General features: G+C 43.4%; 1 protein-coding gene across 4 annotated transcripts in view; it reads left to right on the plus strand.

The window, feature by feature from the left end:
• The window catches only part of BCO1 (beta-carotene oxygenase 1), a 79,799-nt gene that overhangs the window by 33,746 nt on the left and 27,672 nt on the right, over positions 1-18,381 (plus strand). The window contains exons 1-4 of one of the 4 annotated variants that reach the window (XM_084905570.1): positions 39-1,776; positions 2,442-2,646; positions 13,790-13,918; positions 17,985-18,114. In XM_084905570.1, coding sequence (XP_084761696.1) covers positions 13,840-13,918; positions 17,985-18,114 — 209 coding nt within the window. In that variant the 5' untranslated portion in view covers positions 39-1,776; positions 2,442-2,646; positions 13,790-13,839. Of the gene's footprint in view, positions 1-38; positions 1,777-2,441; positions 2,647-7,740; positions 8,279-8,356; positions 9,847-13,789; positions 13,919-17,984; positions 18,115-18,381 lie in introns of those variants that run through there. The other 3 variants (XM_084905571.1, XM_084905569.1, XM_084905572.1) reach the window with 3 other exon arrangements.

Genomic DNA, 18,381 nt, shown 5'->3' on the forward strand with positions numbered 1-18,381 from the left:
CTTCCACCTTGTCACATGCTGTGTGATCTCTGGCCTAGGGGCACAAACTCACCAAGTTCCAGATACAAAGGGGTTAGTGACTGCCTGCCAGGCCTGTGCCAGGATTAGAAGATACGGTATGTACAAATCCAAAGCAGGGGGCACCCATGGGTGAACACCCTTCCTTCTCCCTCCTGAAGGGAGGAGACAAAGCCTTCAGCTCACCCAGTGAGCAATTCAGACTCTGCGAAGGTGGACTGAAACTATCTATAAGAGGAGTTACTTCCCTTCATGTGCCCATTGCCCTGTTCTATTATGCACTGGCCAGTTTTCAACCCATGTGACACAGCGAATGCATTCTTGTAAACATTGTGGAACAGCCAATTTTTCTCTCATATTTATTCATCCAGGATTTTCAAAAGGTGGGAGACACTACTGTGTAATAGGAAAGACTATGCACTGACCAGCTCTTGACCTTAATCCTCCGAGTTTCTGAGTCTATAAAAGATTGCTTTTGGTTCTCTTGCAGGGATGGATAGGGATTAAAGAAAAGATTGCTAATAAGACACTTAGCATGGTACTTGGCACATGTCAGGTGTCCAGTGAATGGCATTTATCAGAGGCTAGAGGATGGGCCAGGAGACTAACAAGTCCCATGTCCTACTCTTCCCATGTTAGTTAACGCCTCAAAGCAGTGATCAGGCTTCCTCGGGCTCAGAGCAGGGCCAGAGCTTCTTGGGGAAGAGCAGCTGCTGCTTGTTATCTCTGTTTATAAAGAAGAAGGATGGAGGGTCAGCAGGAAGGCAGACCCTAACCCCTCTGGGAAGTTCATGTCCTTTGGGTTATGCAAACTCGGCCCCAAACCAAAAGAACCTAACGGGAGCCCCAAAAGGCAGAGACTGAGTCTCATGGATCACCTCTGTATCCCTAGAACGTGGCATGTAGTCAGTGTGAATTCTAAGAAGGCACAGAATTAGTGTTTTATTCGCTACTGTATTTACAGCATGTAGTAGATACTCAGTAAATATATGTTGAATATGAATGATGTGAGAATGGATGAATACTGTACTTCCTATAGGCCAGTGTTTCCCAAACTTCTCTCATGATGAGAATCACCTGGTGGAGTTGTTAAAACACAGATTCCTGAATCCCAACTAAGAAGTGCTAAACTAGAATTTTTGAGAACATATAGGTAAAATTGCATACCTAACTTAGTGCTCTGTATATAACATCTGTCTTAGAGCACTAGTTAAGTATACAATTTTACCTATATGTTCCCAAAAATTCTAGTTTAGCACTTCTTAGTTGGGATTCAGGAATCTGTGTTTTAACAACTCCACCAGGTGATTCTCATCATGAGAGAAGTTTGGGAAACACTGCTATAGGCTGTCTATCCCAAGCCATTCTCTCCTTTTCTCCTTGGTAATGAAATCCTGATATCATTCAGGTGACAACCTGCTGCCTCCAGAAGAGACTCCTGATTTAAGGCAATCAGGGCACTCCAGTTCCTGCTCACCAGGGATTGGCCTGGGATATTCATGTGACTCAGTTCAGCCAATGAGACTAAGAAAAAAAAAATCAGGGCTTCTGGGAAAGATTTTCCTTTAGCTTTAAAGGAGAGATATGTGAAGAGAAAATACCTCTTTTGTCCCTGCTTTGGCATATTACTATGCCAGGACAGTTCCTGGAATGAAGGCAGTCACTCATAGGCAAAACAGAACAACCCCACGGGTGAGAAACCACATCTCTGAAGATGGCAATGTGTCAGATGGAATGGATCCTGATGAGATAACTCAGGTGAGCTTCTGAGCTACCCAGGACTCAACAGATGACATGATGTCCAAGATGAATGCACATTTTCAGGAGTTCAGTAGATATTCTTATTAATTTTAGCCAAAGCATCTTCCATTAGCTTGTTGAGCCTTCGTGATATTGTTATGGGCTAAATTGTGTCCCCTCCAAGATTCATATGTTAAAACCCAAACCCCTAGTACCTCAGAATGTGACTGATAGCACTTTTACTAGTATTTTATTTATTTATTTTTAATTATTGATTATTGATTTATTTATTTATTTAGAGAATGAGCATTCATTGGTTGGTTCTTACTAGTATATATGCCCTGACTGGGAATCCAACTCGCAACTTTGATATATCAGGAAGATGTTCTAACCAACTAAGCTACCCAGCTAGAGCTGATAGCAGTTTTAAAGGGATGATTAAGTTAAAATGAGTCCATTAGATTGGGCCCTCATCCAGTTTGACTGGTGTTCTTCTTCTTTTCTTTTAAAATATATTTTTTGTTGATTTCTGAGAAGGGAAGTGGAGAGAGAGAGAAAGAGAGAAACCTCACTGATGAGAATCATTGATCAGCTGTCTCCTGCACGCCCCCTACTGGAGATCGAGTCTGAAACCTGGGCATGTGCCCTGACCAGGAATCGAACTGTGACCTCCTGCTTCATAGGTCGATGTTCAACCACTGTACTACAGTAGCTGGGCCTGACTGGTGTCCTTATTAGAAGAGGAAATTTGGACACACAGAGACAGTAGAGATGCAGGCCCCCAGAAGGAAGGCCATATAAGGACACAGTGAGAAGAGGCTATCTGCATGCCAAGGAGAGCAGCCTCAGACGCCCTGCCAACATTTTGATCTTGGACTTCCCAGAAATGTAAGTAAATAAATTTCTGTTCTTTAAGCTTCCCAGCCTATGGTACTTTGCTATGGTAACCCTACAAAACTAAGACAGATAGATATCTATCATTATGATCAATATATTATCACCATCTCTATATATAAAAAACCAGTGACTCGCTGAAACCGGTTTGGCTCAGTGGATAGAGCGTCGGCCTGCGGACTGAGAGGTCCCGGGTTGGATTCCGGTCAAGGGCATGTACCTTGGCTGCGGACACATCTCCAGTAGGGGGTGTGCAAGAGGCAGCTGATGGATGATTCTCTCTCATCAATGTTTCTAACTCTTTATCCCTCTCTCTTCCACTCTGTAAAAAATCAATAAAATATATATTTAAAAAAAATAAAATAAAATAAAATAAAAAACCAGTGACTGTAACGCTGTAACAACTGGAACGACCAGTTGCTATGACTCCCACTGTGGCCGGTGAACCAGCCTGATTGGGGGTGGGGACAGCTGACCAACCTCCTGAGGCCCCGCTCCACAGCAGCCCCTCCCCTGGCCAGCCTGCCCCACCCCAATCAGCCCTCAGCCCCTCCCCATGGCCAGCCCTGCCCCTGATTGCCCCCCATCCCAACCACCTACAGCTCCTCCTCCAGCCAGCTCCACTCCCTTCCTCCCATCAGCCTCACACTCTAATCAGGGACAGGGCCGGCCACCAATCACCAATGGCTCCTCCCCAAGGCCACTGGCTCCTGCTGAGTCCCCCCCCCCCCCCCCACAACCTACTGCCCACAGCCCCTGCCCACAGTCAGCCCCACTCCTAATCAGCCCCCTGCCACTGCCCCCCACCCCCACCCCCGATTGGCCCTCCTACCCCATTCTGGGGCAGGCCAGCCAGCCCACCACCTACAGCCCCGCCTCATAGCTGACCCCTTTCCCAACTGGCCAGCCCACCCCGATCAGGGCCCAATCAGGGCCAGGCCGGCTAGGGGGAAGGGCTGAGGACACTTGGCCGGCCTGGCCCTGATTGGGCCCTGATCAGGCTGGCCAGCCAACCTCCTGCCCTCTTCTCCTGACAGGCTGGGCCCCAATCTGCCCCAATTGGGGCCAGGCTGCTGGACTCCACCTGTGCACAAATTCATGCACTGGGCCTCTAGTTATTTTTTCCCCCCAGTTTATTTATTTATTTATCTATTTTTAAATATATTTTATTGATTTTTTTTTGCCCTCCTTCCTCCCATACATACCCTCCCTCCCCAGAGTTTTATGTCCATTGGTTGTACTTATATGCATGTATACAAGTCCTTCTGTTGATCTATTATCTCCTCCAAATCTCCCTCCCCTCCCCACTGTAATTTGACAGTCTGCTTGTTGCTTTACTGTCTCTGTATCTATCTTTTGGTTCATCAGTTTATAATGTTCTTTATTATCCATAAATGAGTGAGGTCTCTAGTTATTTTTTTTAAAAAATCCTTATCTCCGAATCCTTGTTCCCAGGTTGCAGATGGGACCTAAATGAAGAGAGTTTGCCTTGGTGCCTCAGAATTATGTAACAAGGCAATGATATCAACTAAAGTCTGGCTCTCTGATGGTCCTCCACTCATCAACATAACCACCTGATACTTCATTCAATAAAACTCTATCAAACATCCATCATGCACTGGGGCTGTGTGGAATTGTCACAGATTATGGTACACATTGAAGTCAGACTGCCTGGTTTGGCTTCCTAATTTGATCTCTCAATAGCTGTGTATCCTAAGGCAAGTTGGTTATCTTCTCTGAGCTTTCTCATCTCTAGAATGATGCTAAGAATACCCATCTCATACGATTATATAAGGCCAGAGCAAGCTGGTACATGTGAAGTGCTTTGCAAAGCACTTGACTCAGAGAATGAGCTCAATAGTTGGGGGGCATTGCTTTTCTGAAGACACAAAATGGACAAGAAAGGAGAACATATCAATTTTCATTTATATTTTTAATAAAGGAGAATATGTCATGTTTTCATTTATAATTTCAACACAGTCCTTCCAACAAACCTTGTAACAGAGGTATTGCCATCCTATTTTGCAAAGTGAGGATCACAGGTATCATGTGGCAATGGTCACTGAGTTTTTAAATCGCAGGGTTGACCTCCCAAACCAGGTCTTCTGACTTCTAAGCCCTGAGCTCTTTTTTTCTGCACCAGAGCTGCTACCTCCGGTGATGTGCTTTTTCCCCCTGAGCCCGCAGGGTATGCCAGATATTCTCATTTAATCCTCACAAGGGTGCAGCTTTCACAACCTGGGAATAAATAACCCTGACACAGATACACATGTTTAGACCAGATGGCAGAATAAACTGGCAAGTATTATGGGATTTAATGGAAAATGTAGGTAAAAGGGAAGTGTCTTCTGAGAGAATGGGGCAGAATAGGGAGGCAATAACATTGATGGATAACTGCTTGGGGCCAGGTGCTTTTGCCAGATCCTTGACCTACAATAACCTTGAGATTTTGATATCATTATGCCCCCACTTTACAGTTAAGGAAGTAGAGGTTCAAAGAGGATAAGACACACAGAAAAGGGAGGAATGTGAATCTGGTATCAACACAAGTTTGTACATCTGCCCCTGAATCTGGGCTTATTAAAGTCTGCTGCATATGGAGAATCATCTATTTTTTAAATTAATTAATTAATTAATTTTAAATTTTTTATTAAATTATTATTTGTGTACAAATACCATTGCCTCCCCTCCCTTACATGCTGTCCCTCCCCAGAGTTTTGTGTCCATTGGTTGTACTTATATGCATGTATACAAGTCCTTCGGTTGACCTATTATCTTCCCCAGATCTCCCTACCCTCCCCGCTGTAATTTGACAGTCTGCTTGTTGCTTTACTATCTCTATATCTATCTTTTGGTTCATCAGTTTATAATGTTCTTTATTATCCATAAATGAGTGAGGTCATGTGGTGTTTCTCTTTCATTGACTGGCTTATTTCACTCAGCATGATGTTCTCCAATTCCATCCAGGTTGCTGCAAATGATGAGAATTCCTTCTTTTTTGTGGCAGCAAAATATTCCATTGTGTAGATGTACCATAGTTTTTGGATCCAATCATCTGCTGATGGGCACCTAGGTTGTTTCCAAATCCTAGGTATTGTAAATTGTGCTGCTATGAACATAGAGGTGCATATGTCCTTTCTGATTGGTGTTTCTAGTTTTTTGGGATATATTCCTAGGAGTGGGATTACTGGGTCAAATCGGAGTTCCATTTTCAGTTTTTTGAGGAAGCTCCATACTGTTCTCCACAGTGGTTGCACCAGTCTAAATTCCCACCAGCAGTGCACTAGGGTTCCTTTTTCTCCACAACCTCTCCAACATTTGTCGTTTGTTGATTTGTTGATGTTGGCCATTCTGACAGGTGTGAGATGGTACCGCATTATTATTTTGATTTGCATCTCTCGAATAATTAGTGACTTTGAGCATGTTTTCATGTGCCTCTTGGCCTTCCTTCTGTCTTCTTTTGGAGAAGATTTTATTTAGATCCATTGCCCATTTTTTTTTATAAACATTTTCCCAGTTGTTCTTCAACACAATCTTTTTTTTTTTTTTTTAATATTTTTATTGATTTTTACAGAGAAGAAGGAAGAGAGACAGAGAGCTAGAAATGTCGATGAGAGAGAAACATTGACCAGCCGCCTCTTGCACACCCCCTATTGGGGATGTGCCCGCAACCAATGTACGTGCCCTTGACCGGAATCGAACCTGGGACCTTTCAGTCCGCAGACCAATGCTTTACCACTGAGTCAAACCAGTTTCGGCCCATTGCCCATTTTTTAATTGGGTCATTTATCTTCCTTTTATTAAGTTGTATAAGCTGTCTGTAGATTTTGGAGATTAAACCTTTATCAGTGATAACATTTGCAAATATGTTCTCCCATACAGTGGGCTTTCTTGTTGTTTTGTTGATGGTTTCTTTTGCTGTAAAAAAGCTTTTTATATTAAAATGGGACTACATCAAAATATAATAAAAAGCTGGAGAATCATCTAGAGCTGTGGTTAGCAAACTACGGCTTATGAGCCACATGAAGCTCTTTGGTCCCTTCAGTGTGGCTCTTCCACAAAATACCACAGCCTGGGCGAGCCTATTTTGAAGAAGTGGCGTTAGAAGAAGTTTACCCGTATTTTCCGGCGTATAAGAAGACGCCCTAATTTTACAGTTAAAACACAGGTTTAGGCCTATATTTGCTGTATAAGACTACCCCCCACTTCAAAGAAAAGACTTACTTTGCCGTCAAGATCTGCAGGTAATTTTTGTACAATTTTGGTCTTTTGCCCCCGATTTTCGGTTGACTTTTTTTCGTTTCAAAGTTCGTCTTATACGCTGGAAAATATGGTAAGTTTAAAAAATTTGGCTCTCAAAAGAAACATCATGTACTGTTGATATTTGGTTCTATTGACTAATGAGTTTGCCAACCACGATTCTAGAGACATTTTTAGGACATTAAATGGCTGGGTTCCATCTTCAGGGATTCTGATTCATGGGTCTGGAGCGGGGCCCAGCCAGGTGAAAGGAATGTGCAGCCAAGAGGGAAGCACAGCTCTGAGCTACTGGGACACAGTCTCCGCCCAGGCCTGACAGTAATTCCACTCAACAGCTGCACCACCCCCTTTCCTTAGAGAGGGCATGGCTGGTTCTTTCTGTACGCAGCACAAGTAAGATGAGTTCACGAATTTATCACCCAACATTCTCAGTAACTGAATATAGATTTTAGACAATGGCATTGCATCAAGATGCACAAATATAGGGAGACCCTAAAATCAAATTCAGGCATCGTTTCTCCCTCCTGATAAGCCTAGAAGTTGAGCTGAAGTTTGTTTTTGGTTTCCTTCATTTATTGTTTAAATGGGTATATAAAATATTTTGTGTTTACTTCTCCAAAAGAGAAATATGATTTAACTTGCTCTTTATGTATGATTTGGGGAGTGGGAGTGGGGAGTGGGGTAGGAGGCTCAGCAGCCTTTATTTAAAACCAAACTAAAATGTCTTTTCTCAACTCTGCAGAACTTCTCATGATGTGCAGAAGGAATTCACATGATTAGCATGCTCTTGGCACCCCCCTAATTCCAGGTGTCTTTTTTTCTTCTTCTTCAAGACAATCTGAGCACTCATCATTGATTCCAGGTGTCTTTGACGGTCCTGACAGCCTCTCTCCTGATTATAAACCAGCCCCACCTCCTGGTTGGATTATTTCAGACCCAAGCCAAATGGACTGCTAAATTATCTCTCCAATCTAAGCCCAGCAAAAAAAAAACTAGCTTTTCTCAGTTAAACCAAAAGTGGGACTGGAAAGGGAGAGAGAACAGGAGGGTTAAAGATAAACTAGGACAAATGGCTGGGGAATGGACCTTTGACCAAACCGAAGTAGCCAAGATGCAGCTTTCCCCTGATAGGTGAAGAGAGACCAGGTCCTCAGTGAAAAAGCAAAGGGAGAAACAGGGCGTGCCAGGAGGGAAGCTGCTGGAGAGCATGAGGGAAAGGCAAGGAGGAGCCTGGGAGCAGTCGCCTTGAACACAGCAGTCGCCTGTTCATTGTCAGTGTCACTCTCCCTCGGGGTTCGTGAGATGGGTGTACTATTTGGCAAAAATAAGAAAGAACATGTGGAGCCTGTGAGGGCCAAAGTGACAGGTGAGTGTTTTGTATAAATGATTGGCTCCTCTTTAATGTTTAGATGTATGCTTTTTTTTTTTCTTCTGCTTATTATGAGTTATTTCTGAAAAACAGTATCTGGGAGAAAACGACTCATAATCCAGAAACATTCTCTATGACAATCTAGGTGTGCTTTTATATATTATAGCTCAGTTTCCAAGGAGAGGGAACTGTCCTCACTATTTCCAGGAGAAAAGTGCCAGGAATGCTGCATCTGGCATATATACAATGGGATTATTCTGCAAGATGTGGCCCATCCCAACTGGGTGCTGTATTTGTGCAAATGTGTGTACCCTGTATTAATTTCAAAGTGGTGTGAGAAGTGGGGTGAGTTCCCACTCCTGCATGTGCTTTCCAGAGGGCATGGAGAACCTGATGTGATGTCCTCTCAGACACCACAGGGGTGGTTTGGGCATGGAGTGCCTGCAGAGCCAAAAGACCCATTCCTTGTGTCTCTTTTATTGCTCTGGCTTTCTCCTCTTCTGCATTGCAGCTTGACTTTCTGGTATTGTTTTGTTTAGATTCTACATACAGGCTAATGACTGGGTCTGAACTCTCGGGTCCCCAGCTGGTTGCTTGCTCTGTGTTCTGAGAACAGCATGCGGGGCAGCTCAGGCTCACGGGCAGGTTCATCTCTGGCTGTTTTTCATGAGGAGAGGAAACAGTGAGCGTTCTTTATGAGGGAGGTCAGATTGGAGCTTTTCAGCTGAGGATTTGCCTTGGAAATTGCATAGTGCTCAGTAAATTTTATTCCTATTGTATGTCTATGACATTAACCCTATACTCCAATTCACCTCTCACCTGCTCATTCTCCTGTGTCCTGGGTCTCTGTGAATAGTCCCCCCAAGGGGACTTAGTTTCCCAAGGAAAGAGACTTGTCTGGCTTTTTTTTTTTTTTTTTTTTTTTTAATATTCTCCTCTCCTTTCCTCCATATTTAGTCCAATCCTATCAGTTCTGTCATCCAAGTCTCTTTGCTGTCCATACTCCATACCACAGCCAGAGACAACTTTCAAAATCCCAAATCTGAATATATTTCATTGATATGAGATGTTCAGAAGAAGCAGATCCTAAAAGACAGCAAGTAGATCAGTGGTTACCCAGGGACTGGGGCTGGGAAACGGGAATGATTAAAGGGTGCGTACAGAGCTTCTTTTGGGGGTGATGGAAATATTCTGGAATTAGATAGTGGTGGTGATTGCACAATATTGGGAATATTGGTGGATCTTATGCTGTGTGAATTTTCTGAATAAAAAAAAAATTGCCCCCATTCAGCAGACAAGTGGATTAGAAAACTGGTATATCTACACAATGGAATTCTACGGTGCTGTAGAAAAGAAGGAATTCTTAACATTTGCAACAGCATGGAAGGAACTAGAGAGCATTATGCTAAGCAAAATATGCCAGTCAGAGAAAGATAACTATCATGATGACACTTATTTGTGGAATATAATGAAAACATAAACTGATGAACAAAAATAGAGCCAGAGACATAGAAGCATCGAACAGACTGTCCAACCTATGAGGAAAGGCGGGGGTCAGTGAGGAGGTAAGACATCAACCAAAGGACTTGTATGCATGTATATGAGCAAAACCAATTGATACAGATATTAGGGGGGTGGGGTCTTGTGCTTGGGGATGGGGGTGACAGGGGAGAGGTCAATGGGGAAAAAAGGAGACTCATGTAATACTTTAAGCAATAACGAATTTAAAAAAAAAAATTGCAGCCCGGCCAACATGCCTCAGTGGTTGAGTGGCGACCTGTGAATCAGAAGGTCAGGGTTCGATTCCAGGCTGGCATGTGCCCAGGTTGCAGGCTCAATCCCCAATGGGTGGTGTGCACAAGGCAAGGTGATCCATGTTTCTCTCTCATCTGTGTTTTCAACTCTCAATCCCTCTCCCTTCCTCTCTTTCTTTTTTTTTTTTAAATAAATTTTTATTGTTCATATTATTACAAATGTTCCTTTCCCCCCACCACCACCATTGCTCTCCTCCACCAGGTTCCCACCCCACCCTCTGCCCTTTCCCCACTCCCCATTGTCCTCATCCATAGGTGCACAGATTATGTTCAGTCTCTTCCCACATCCCCCTCTTCCCTTTTCCCCAAGAATTGTCAGTTCACTCCCCTTCCATACCTCTGATTCTATTATATTCAACAGTTAATATTGTTCATCAGATTTTTTCTTAATTTCCTTGGTTTTTAGATTCACTTGTTGACAGTTACGTATTTGTTGTTCATAATTTTTATCTTTATTTACTTTCTCTTCTGAAAAAACCCCCTTCAGCAATTCATATAATTCTGGTTTGGTGTTGATGAACTCCTTTAGCTTTTTTTTTATTAGTGAAGCTCTTTATCTGACCATCGATTCTGAGTGATAACTTTGCTGGGTAGATTATCTTTAGCTGTAGGTTCTTACTATTCATCACCTTGAATATTTCTTGCCATTCCCGTCTGGCCTGCATGGTTTCTGTTGAGAAATCAGCTAACAATCGTATAGGTGCTCCTTTATAGGTAACTACCTTCTTTGCTCTTGCTGCTTTTAATATTCTCTCTTTGTCTTTTGCTCTTGGAATTTTAATTATGATTTGTCATGGTGTGGTCCTCTTTGTATTCCTTTTGTTTGAAGTTCTGTGTGCTTCCTGGACTTGTAAGTCTAATTCTTTCACCAGGTGGGGGAAATTTTCTGTCACTATTTCTTTCAGTATGTTTTCGATATCTTGCTCTCTCTCATCTTCTGGGACCCCCATAATTCTGATGTTGGTTCGCTTGAAGTTGTCCCAGAGGTTTCTTACATTATCTTCAATTTTCTGGATTCTCTTGCCTTCTAGCTTCTGCGGAGGAGTGTCTTCTGGCTCTTTATGTTCCAAATCTTTGACTTGATTCTTGCGATCTTCCATTCTGTTTTTAGGACTCTGTATAATATTTTTTATTTCAGACAATGTATTCTTTATTTCTTGTTGATCCCTTATCATTTATTGTTGATCCCTTATCATTTATTGTTGATTCCTTATTAATTCTAGTTGATCCCTTTTCATATCCTCATAGGTCTTATCGATCTTTTCTAGGAAATTCTTGAAAAACCTTATAAGCGTAGATTTGAACTCTATATCCAGTCGCTTTTTGTCCTCCATTTCTTTCGTTTGTGATCTATTTCATTGTCGCATTTCGCAGCTACAGATGGGGTGGAGTTTCAGGGTGGAGCCTACAGCCTTGGCTTCCGCTGGCCCGCCCTATGCGGTTCCTGGGTCTCAGGGTCCTTCAGTACTTGCTGCAAGCGCCTCTGAGAGAAAGGTGCCCTCGATTTTCACCTGCTACCAAACAGTCTAGGCTCTCCCCCAATGAGCCTGGAACTGGGGTTCAGTTCAGTTGGAAGTGGGATTGGAGGTGGCGTTCAGAGCAGTCTGGAGCCCCTGTCTCCTTCCTGCCAGGGCAATTCCGCGGCACAGCCAGCTGTCCCTTCTCTGCATGCAATGTGCGCACCGCCAGGACCTCCTTTCGCCGCTCCCCCAGGTTCTGCCTTACAGCCCATCTCCCTCTGTTTGAGCCTGGGTCCCCGGGGTCTGGCCTAGAACTGGGATTCAGAGCAGTCGGAACTGGGGCCCACCACAGTCGGAGCTTTTATCTCCTTCCTGCTCGGGAACGCCAGCCAGGCACTCAGCTGCCCTCCTCTCCGGCTCCGTCCTCTCCACGCTGCGTGTCTCCGTACCTTAGGCTTTTACAGCTCCTCCCCGCTTCCTTCTGGTTTTCTCCTTGCTTCTCGTTGTAGAATTTCCAGTCAGTCGACTTTCCTATAGTTCTGGGTAATGTCCATTTTATATTTTAGTTGTATTTTATTGAAATTGTTGTGTGCGGCTGCGGCTAGGTGTTTACCTGGGCAGCCATCTTGGATTCTCTCCCTTCCTGTCTAAGACAATAAAAACATGTATTTTTTGTAATTGCAAAAAGATAAAATAAAATAAAAAAATCTGATCCTGCTCTTGCCAATGTGGCTCAGTTGATTGGAGCATCGTCCTGAACACCCAAAGGTTGCAGGTTTGATCCCTGGTTGGGGTGCACATGGAAAACAACCAATTGATGTTCTCTCTCACATCAATGTTTGTTTTACTCTCTTTCTCCACCTCCCTTTCTCTCTAAAATCAGTAAGCATATCTTCGGGTAAGGATTTAAAAAAAAGCCTGATCCTATTGTTCCTTATTATAACTGTCAAAAGTGTACCGTTCTTCAGAACATAAAATCAAAGCCCTTGGAGTATGGTGTTGTTGACCTTTGTCACTTGGCCCCTGCTTACCTCTCTAACCTCAATACCTGTGATGTTCTCACTCAAACATTACTGCAATATCTCACTCAACAGCTGGTACATCTCCAGGTCTTTGGACTCGTCTTTGACCTCCTGGTTTGGGTTCTTCCAGAGATAAGCATTCAAGTGTAAGTAGTTGATTCCCAGAAATACTGGGAGGGAAGCCAAAAAAAGGAGCTGGATCCTCTTGGAAACTATTTTCCAGGGACACTGACCTCTGGGAACTATTGGAGCTGAATCCTCTGGGCATAGTATAACTCTTGCCTCACATTGTCCCAGCTCAGGCCAAGGAAGTGGTGACATTTGACCCCTAATCTCCACCCATTGATGCGTGAGAACTGCCTCCAGGGACATTAGTTCTCCAAGGTGCTTCCAGATTGTCTAGCACACGAGCAGAGCAGCTCCCTGGATGAGAACAAAGCCCTCAAGGGAGGTGGGTGGGGACCAACATCATCTGCTACAACACTCTCTCTTTGGAGCAGTGCTGTCCAATAGAAATATAATGCATGCCACATGTGCAATTTTAAATTTAATAATATCCACATTCAGAATAGTAAAAAGAAACAGGTGAAATTAATTTTAGTAGTATATTTTATTTTACACACCAAACATATCCAAAATATGACCAGTTTGACATGTAATCAATATTTTAAAAATTGCTAATGCACTATTTTATATTTTTTCATAGTCCCTGAACCCGGTGTATATTTTATACTTAACAGCACATTTCAGTTTGGACTAGCCACATTTTAAGTGTTTAATCACCACATGGGGCTGGAGGCTACCATACTGGATTTCACAGCTCTAAAATGTTATTTCCTCAGGCCTACTTTCCCTCAAGTCTCATCCAAGTTGCTTCCCCTAGGATGCAGCCCTCACTCTACTGCACTACCCTCACCCTCTGGCTGAATCTTGCATTGCCTTTAGCACAGTTTATTTGGACTGTCTGTTCATTCTTCTGCCTCTGTCTCTCAATGGATGGAAATCAATTTAGGACATGGGCGATGCCCATTCATCTTGGTATCCTCAGAGCTGGCACCACATCTGGCATATGATATTCTTTCTGGAAATGACTGCTAGGTAAATGAATGGATGTAGTGAGTGGTATGGCCTCAGTTCCTTTTTGTGGCCATTTCTCCTAGCTCTTTGGTTTAGACACGAAAACTGGAAACTAAACATCCTTTCTCTTAACAGGCAAGATTCCAACCTGGTTACGGGGAACACTGCTTCGAAATGGGCCTGGGATGCACACTGTGGGAGAGACCAGCTACAACCATTGGTTTGATGGCCTCGCATTGCTCCACAGCTTCACAATTAGAGATGGTAAAAGCACTATATTAGTTTTCTATATACTTTAACAAACAGCCATGAATTTATTAGCTTCAAATAATACAAATTAATTATTTTTTATAGTTTTGGAAGTTGGGAGTCTAAAATGGGTTCCACTGGGCTAAAATCAAGGTATTGGCAGGGCTACATTTTTTCAGGGCTAAAGGAGATAATCCATTTTCTTAACTTATCCAGCTTCAGAAGCTACCAGTATTCCTTGGCTTGTGGCCCCATCTCCCTCTTCAAAGCCAGCACTCTCTCTTTCTCTGTTTCTCTCTCTCTCTCTGATTCTATAATCACATATCCTTCTCTGACTCTAACCTTCTTTTTTTTTTTTCTTTTTAAAAAAATACATTTTATTGATTTTTCACAGAGAGGAAGAGAGAGGGATAGAGAGTCAGAAACTTCGATGAGAGAGAATCATCGATCAGCTGCCTCCTGCACACCCCCCACTAGGGATGTGCCTGCAACCAAGGTACATGCCCTTGACCGGAATCGAACCCGGGACCCTTCAGTCCGCAGGCCGACGCTCTATCCACTGAACCAAACCAGTCCCGGCGACTCTAACCTTCTTATCTCCCTTTTATAAGAACTTTTGAGATGACAATGAGCACATCAGATAATCCAGGATCATCCTCCCTCTCAAGATCCTTACCTTAGTTATACATATGCAGTCTCTTTTGCCCTGTCAGGTAACATATTCACAGTTCCAGGGACTAGGATATGGACATCTTGGGGAGGTGATTATTCAGCCCACCATAATCATAAACCTCCCTGGAAAGGTGGCCAAAGTTCTTTTTTCAAAGAGTTCAACTTGCAAACTACGTAATATGTATTCTCAATAAGTTGGGCAACCACAGGCAAAAGATTACATGTTTTGGAATCAAACATGTATCAAATCAAAATAGGGGAGTAACAGAGCTGAAAGGATCAAAGTCAAATGCTCAGGAAAGCCATGTCACTCAAGTAATACATTCAGTAACTCTCTCTGAGTGGACGCAGAATATAGGGCAGAAAATAGAGAGTGCCACAGATAAGGCAAAATTCTGAGTTCAGGATACTAGCTCAAGAAGTGGATTATAATCCTGGCTGGTTGGCTCAGTAGATACAGCATCCACCCACAGACTGCAGGGTCCTGGGTTCAATTCCCATAAGGGCACATACCTCAGTTTCAGGCTTGATCCCCTGCCCTGGTTGGAGAGCGTGTGTGGAGGCAACCAATCAATGTGTCTCTCTCACATCCATGTTTCTCTCTCTCTGTTTCTTCTTCTCCCACTCTCTTAAAAATCAATGGGAAAATATCCTCAGGTGAGGATTAACAACAATAGAAAGTGAAATGTGAACTCTTTGCTATTGGCCACTGGCTGGTTTATGTCACAGCAGCACGAGCTGAGTTCTTCAAGAGGTCCAGGATGGCTTGCGTGAGGCTTTAACAGGCTCAAGGGCACATGGTGGGGAAATTCATGTTCAAGAACTTCAGCTTGGTGACTTTTTTTCCCCCTGTGTCTTAGCCTGGGCAATAATCTGTGGTCACTCACCTCCCTTGGCCTCATCAGTGAAAAGAGCATAATCATCCCCTCTGGAGAATTGTTGTGATGCTTAGAAGTATAGATGATTAACAAGAGCCTGACACCTGGGAGACGCTCAGTAGATTAAAAACCATCAGCACTATTTCTGGGTTTGAATCCCAGCTCCACCATCCTAGCTTACATGCACCTATGTTGTGTGACCTTGGCCAAATTACCCTCTCTGTGTCTCAGTCTCCCATCAGCAAAATGGAGATATAGCAGCAGCATATCTCATAGACTTGCTGTGGAATTTAAAGGCATTAATATGTGTAAGGAGCTTTGTATAATGTCCAGCATATAATATGTGCTTAATAAGCATTAACGATTATTTTTGCATAACTATTATTTCTTTCAAGCCAGTCAGCAATTATTGACTCTATGCCAGCAACTTGCTCAAACATTTCAGGAATGGAGATACTATGTGTGAAAACCATGAGGTCTGTTTGCAAAAACTTAGACATTATGCTCAGACTCAGCTGCAGAGAGGGTGGCTCCATATTTCCTGATAGCTCCAAGCTCTAACAATCTCCTCCTTTTTTGGACAGAAGTCACCAATGATTCCAGGGGAAATAAATGCTGTGCTGGATGAGGTGCATAAAAGGCGGCTTCCTTTCTGTGAGGCTCTGCCTCACCAGACTGCCAGGTCCTCTGTGGCCATATGTGGTGCTCATGTTGATGCTGTAGGAGGTATTCTGATCCCCTCTTTGCAGGTGTAGAAATGGAAACTTTAGAGAGGTTGAGTGACTTTTCCAAGGTCAGGCTTGTGTTGTCTGGAATTTAGTTTGCAGCTCTCTCTCTCTCTCTCTCTCTCTCTCTCTCTCTCTCTCTCTCTCTCTCTCACACACACACACACACACACACACACACACACCCCTCCCTCCCCCCCTCCCCCACATCTCTACCTGAGAAATAGCAGATTGCTTAAGTGGCCCCCTCACAGCTTACTAAGCAGTAGCTCTGGCATCCTTCCTTAGAGACACCCCCCCCCCTTTCCAGGGACAAGGGAACCAGCAGAGAGTGGCCGAGCCATGGCTACCTTATGGAAGCATGGGATAAATAGGAGGCAAATGACCAAAGTTATCCCATGCTGTTTATAATTTCTAAAAGCTTCTAGTAGGTTTTCAAACTAAAAATTCATCGTCAAAGGAAGAAGTTATTTGGTATCCTTTTATGAGATGGCCAGACAGGTGTGACTACAAGAGGAGACACAGAGAGGCTCAGGAAATAAAGGTGATTTTACTTACAGGCACAGTACATCATGCAAGGCCACAAGGAAAAACACCAGGGTGGCCAAGAGGCAGAAGACAGGACAGGGCATATGCTTAGGCCACTGCCTTTATTGATAGACAGGAGGCTCTATCTGACTCAAAACCCCAATATATATATATATATATATATATATATATATATATATATATATATATGTGTGTGTGTGTGTGTGTGTGTGTGTGTGTGTGTGTGTGTATGTGTATATGTATATGTATATATATTTATGTATGTATGTATGTATATGTATATGTATATGTATATATACACATAAGTATGTGTATATATATATATATATATATATATAGCCATTCTCCTCCCCCCAAACCAGACTTTATTCTAGAAGATTCCAAGCAGGAGACTGTTTATTTGTGTTCCTTTAGAAGGAATGTGGCTAATTGGACTCTTCCAGGAGCGGGGTTGGGTGTGTGTGGGGGGTGGGGTGGGGTGTGTGTGGGGGGGGTGACTCCTTCTTTAATTTCAGCCTTGAGCAATCCCAGAGACACATTTCCTGTTGTCCCAAGTGCTCTGTGCTCTGGGGCTGGTTGTATACAATAAAATGGGCTGCCTGGGTTGGGTGTTTACATTTTAAGCAAACAGATTTCAACATTTTGAGTAAAGCACCACAGGGCCAAAAGCACCTTATCCAGTGCCTGTGGGTGGTGCCTCTCAGAGAGAGGCCAGGAAAGAACAGGCCAGCTCAAGGGGAGACCAGGATGTTCCTAGAGCAGGGTCTGTACAGTATTTGGTTGAAGATCAGTGTGTGTAGCCTCACCAAGCCCTACCTGATCCTTCTGCCTCCAGGATTTTGTTGGACAATCCAGAATTTCAGCAGCCATCAGTTATCAATATGTGACAATGGCCCAAAGTCTTGCCTACTCTGCTCTGCATCTCAATAGCATAGGTAGCTTTTATTGAGCACCTACTGTATGTCAAGTGCTATACAGGCCTTAAATGCCACAGTAATTCTGTGAGAAATGTATTATGATCCTCATGTCACAGTGAAGGGGACTAAGCCTGCATATGACACAAGGTCAAGTGCATGGCTGGTAGATGATGGAGCAAGGATTCATATCTATGTGGAGACTTGAATCTCCTCAGGGGTAAAGCTCATGCCTGTCCTGCTCACCCTAATATCCCTCAGTAAAACCCCTGGAATGGCTGAAATTGATGTGAAGACCCATTGAAGGTGTCAGCCTGCGATGATTCTGCTTCTTCTCTTTCAGGCGAAGTCTATTACAGGAGCAGGTACCTGAGAAGTGACACCTACAACGCCAATATGGAGGCAAACAGGATTGTGGTATCAGAGTTTGGAACAATGGCCTATCCAGACCCCAGCAAAAACATATTTTCCAAGTAACTGTCCATTTTGAATCAGGTCATGCTTTCTGATATTCTTGATGGTCAAAACAACCAGTGTTTGCTGGTCTGACAATGGTCTTTAGGGGAGATGAAAGTGTCACGTGACTAGCCTTGGCCTATCTTTGCTATGCCATTTTCGGTCACTGACAGCAAGAGAGGCAAAGAGCATCATTATTAAGTATTCTCCCACATGACTGGTGGGAGGGCAATTTGGAAGTATCTATCAGAATTGCAAATGCACATTCCATACTTGTTCCTGCT

Source organism: Pipistrellus hanaki (assembly GCF_964339955.1).
Source record: "Pipistrellus hanaki genome assembly, chromosome: 15".
NCBI lineage: Eukaryota > Metazoa > Chordata > Mammalia > Chiroptera > Vespertilionidae > Pipistrellus > Pipistrellus hanaki.